This window comes from Anabas testudineus, chromosome 17, assembly GCF_900324465.2.
Source record: "Anabas testudineus chromosome 17, fAnaTes1.2, whole genome shotgun sequence".
NCBI lineage: Eukaryota > Metazoa > Chordata > Actinopteri > Anabantiformes > Anabantidae > Anabas > Anabas testudineus.
The window spans coordinates 22,595,236-22,598,285 of record NC_046626.1 but is presented as its reverse complement, the minus strand read 5'-3'; the positions used below and the strand labels follow the sequence as shown (position 1 = coordinate 22,598,285).

General features: G+C 40.8%; 1 gene segment (V, D, J or C); it reads left to right on the top strand.

Annotated features, from left to right (window-relative positions):
- Nucleotides 1-979: 979 nt before the first annotated feature.
- LOC113164492 lies at nt 980-1,606 on the top strand. The segment is given in 2 exon segments: nt 980-1,058; nt 1,144-1,606. Coding segments are annotated over 2 exon segments (402 nt in total).
- The last annotated feature ends 1,444 nt before the right edge of the window (nt 1,607-3,050 follow it).

Below are 3,050 nucleotides of genomic sequence, written 5' to 3'. Positions count from 1 at the left end.
AACCTCCAGCAGAACCAGGCTCATAGTGGGCGGCCATCTGCCTCGACCGGTTGGGGTGAGTGGAAAGAGAAGAGAGAAAAGAACAGAAGGCAATAAAGACAACAACAAGCATCAAGAACATTGGGCAGGTCAGCTGGATTCTGGAGATGTACAGCTCCAGGCCGAGGATACCTGCAGAAAAGTACAGTAGTAACAATCATCTTTTCCTTTAGGTGTCAGCTATGAAGAGTTCAGTTTAGAAGGAGACTAACTCTTTCCTACAAATACTACAATAAGCTTTCAACTGGTGATTAACAATATTCAGGAAATCCACAGAAAAACATCAAGAATCTCGGACAAACACACGAGTTTGGAATTTAGTTTGAAATGACAGGAAGAAGATGGATGTGGATCAGGTAGAGTGTAACAGCAAATCCTCCAACATCTAATACAGACGGCACTTATAAAAGTCCAACTACGTCAAACCAAAGTTGAAAACAATAAATGTTTAACAGTATTTAACACGCATTAACAATGACCTTTTCCCCCATGAAAGGTTTTATAACACATGAAGTGTTGGTGTTGAAGACCAAGATCAACTGTCAAGGTCAAAGTTAAATCAAATTATTATTCGTACCACTTATTGTCTGGATGTAATATTCAACACTGACATTTTCTGTCATTGTGAAATAATTAATGTTGTTTCAACCATAAAACATTTATTAGCTTCTTCTTATGTTGTATGAATCTGATTTATTCTGTAAGTCACTGCAGATACATTTATATTAATGTTGTTGAAAAAACACATTTAAACACTAAAAACAAACATATATTAAACCTTCCAACCTTCACCTGATTCTAAATGCTGCCACCAGTCTGTGAACCAGGAGAAGTGAAAGTACAGCTCTAAGAGGAGACAGAGGTTCAAGGAGGAGCTGAGCTGTTACTGAACTATAGAAGAGAGAGAAACTTGTAGATTCTACAGAGTTTAATACACAAACCAGAAACATTCACTGTACTCAACATGCTGGGCTTGGTGTGTTATGTACAAACTCTGCTGTTATTATCTGTTCTAAAAGGTACGTTAGATACATACAAAGTATATTTCAGTGTTATATGAATATATAGATCTATGAATATGAACTGATCTTTAAATGTTTTTAGGTGTCAGCTGTGAAGATCTAACTCCAGTAAAGAGAGAAGAGTTCAGTTTAGAGGGAAACTCTGTTACTCTGATCTACACATTCTCCAAAAAAGCAGCTGCTGCTGATGAGTTTTACTGGTACCGACAACATCCAGGAAAACCATCAGAGTTCCTCATCTCTCACTCAGGAACAGGCAACATAATCCAAAGTCCAGTTTCTGGACTGTCTGTGACAGTGAGTGAGGATAAAACCCTCATGGATCTTCAGATCTCGTCTGCTGCAGTGTCTGACTCTGCTGTGTACTACTGTGCTGTGAGGCCCACAGTGACAGCAAAGCCACAGTCTCTGTACAAAAACACCAGCTGACACTCTGACGAGCTGCTGGAAGCCTTTTTTCCACCTGTTGAAGTGAACGTTTTCCCTCCACTAGAGGGACACATTATCCAGTAGGCGGTGCTCTACTTGTGCACTGTGTTCAACCATTCTGTCAATAAGAAGTGCTGCTGTGAAGAGAACAATTCTCCCACTGAATGTTGAACATCACACACTTTCTCCTGCTGCTTTCAACCTTGTTGTACAGATGGAACATTGGCTGTGGATTATTCTTGCTGCTCTTTGCTTTGGTAAGATGGGAAATAAACCTACTGATTGTTCTCCTTTAATCAATCCTCTTTATTGATCCATCTCTTCCTCTACATGTTCTGTTCTTCCTCAGAGTGTAAAGGAGAAGACAAAGTGATCCAGACAACAGGAGATGTTACTGCTACTGAAGGAGACGCTGTTACACTCAACTGTACATTTGAGACTAGTGACCCAGGTCCATATTTGTTCTGGTACAAACAAGAAGCAAATGGTTTCCCAAAGTACATGCTGAGATGTATCTCAAACACAGTAGATAAAGCTCCAGAGTTTGACAGCGACAGATTTGATGCTGCAATCAAAGACAAATCAGTTCCTCTGAAGATCCAGAAGCTTCATGTGTCTGACTCTGCTGTGTACTACTGTGCTCTGAGGCCCACAGTGACAGGAAACAGCAAAACTCTGTACAAAAACCTTTGGAGCAAAGAAACAGAAAACTCCACAACATCCACTAGAGGGACTCACACACTGTTCAACTGCTGTGTTACAGACAGCATCCTTTAACACAGTCCTAAACTGTCAACTGTTGATCATTTCTTCTGGTACCAGCAATATTCAAAATAATTGTCATCATCATATTTATCACCATCAGTATTTTACAGACTAACCCCTGAAATTAAAGCCACCTCTACAAAACCAGAACAGATGAATACAGCTCTCATTACACCTTTACTAAAACCCAACAAGGATCCCAGTCTTCCTTCCAGCTACCATCCCCCATCACTCATCAACACAGGTTTATTACCAAAGCTCTTGCTACTAGTATAGACTGTCACCCCCATACTCATCCACCCAGACCAAACAGGACTCATCACTTGCATCTAGTCCAACCTGGGGGTGATAGATGAACTGTAGTGGGTCTAAAGAGGTTTCAGTCTGATGATGAACCAGAGTTTGGACACATCCAGTATGAAGTGAAGCTCTCAGTCATTTTAAAGGTTAAAGGTTGTTTCTCCATTCAGACTGGTTCAATCCCTGATGATACACCACAGTGTGCAGACTTACCTCAGGCTGCTGTGGTCCTTGTTGGACCTCATGATTTTTAATCCCACATACTCTAGTTGTGCGTTCACTCTCTCAGCTCTGCTCCACATCCTCAGACCTCAACAGAACCTGTAGAAATAACTAAAGTTCAGGCTGAACTGTGTCCCTCCAGTTTCTTCCTCCAATCACTCCTCCTCCTTGTAAGGTTCATTAAGTCATAGGACTGATCCTGCCTGGTTAAAGTACTTAGTAAATACCAAGGGTGAACTCAGATCATCAAAGCTATTTCAAATGTTGGTAACA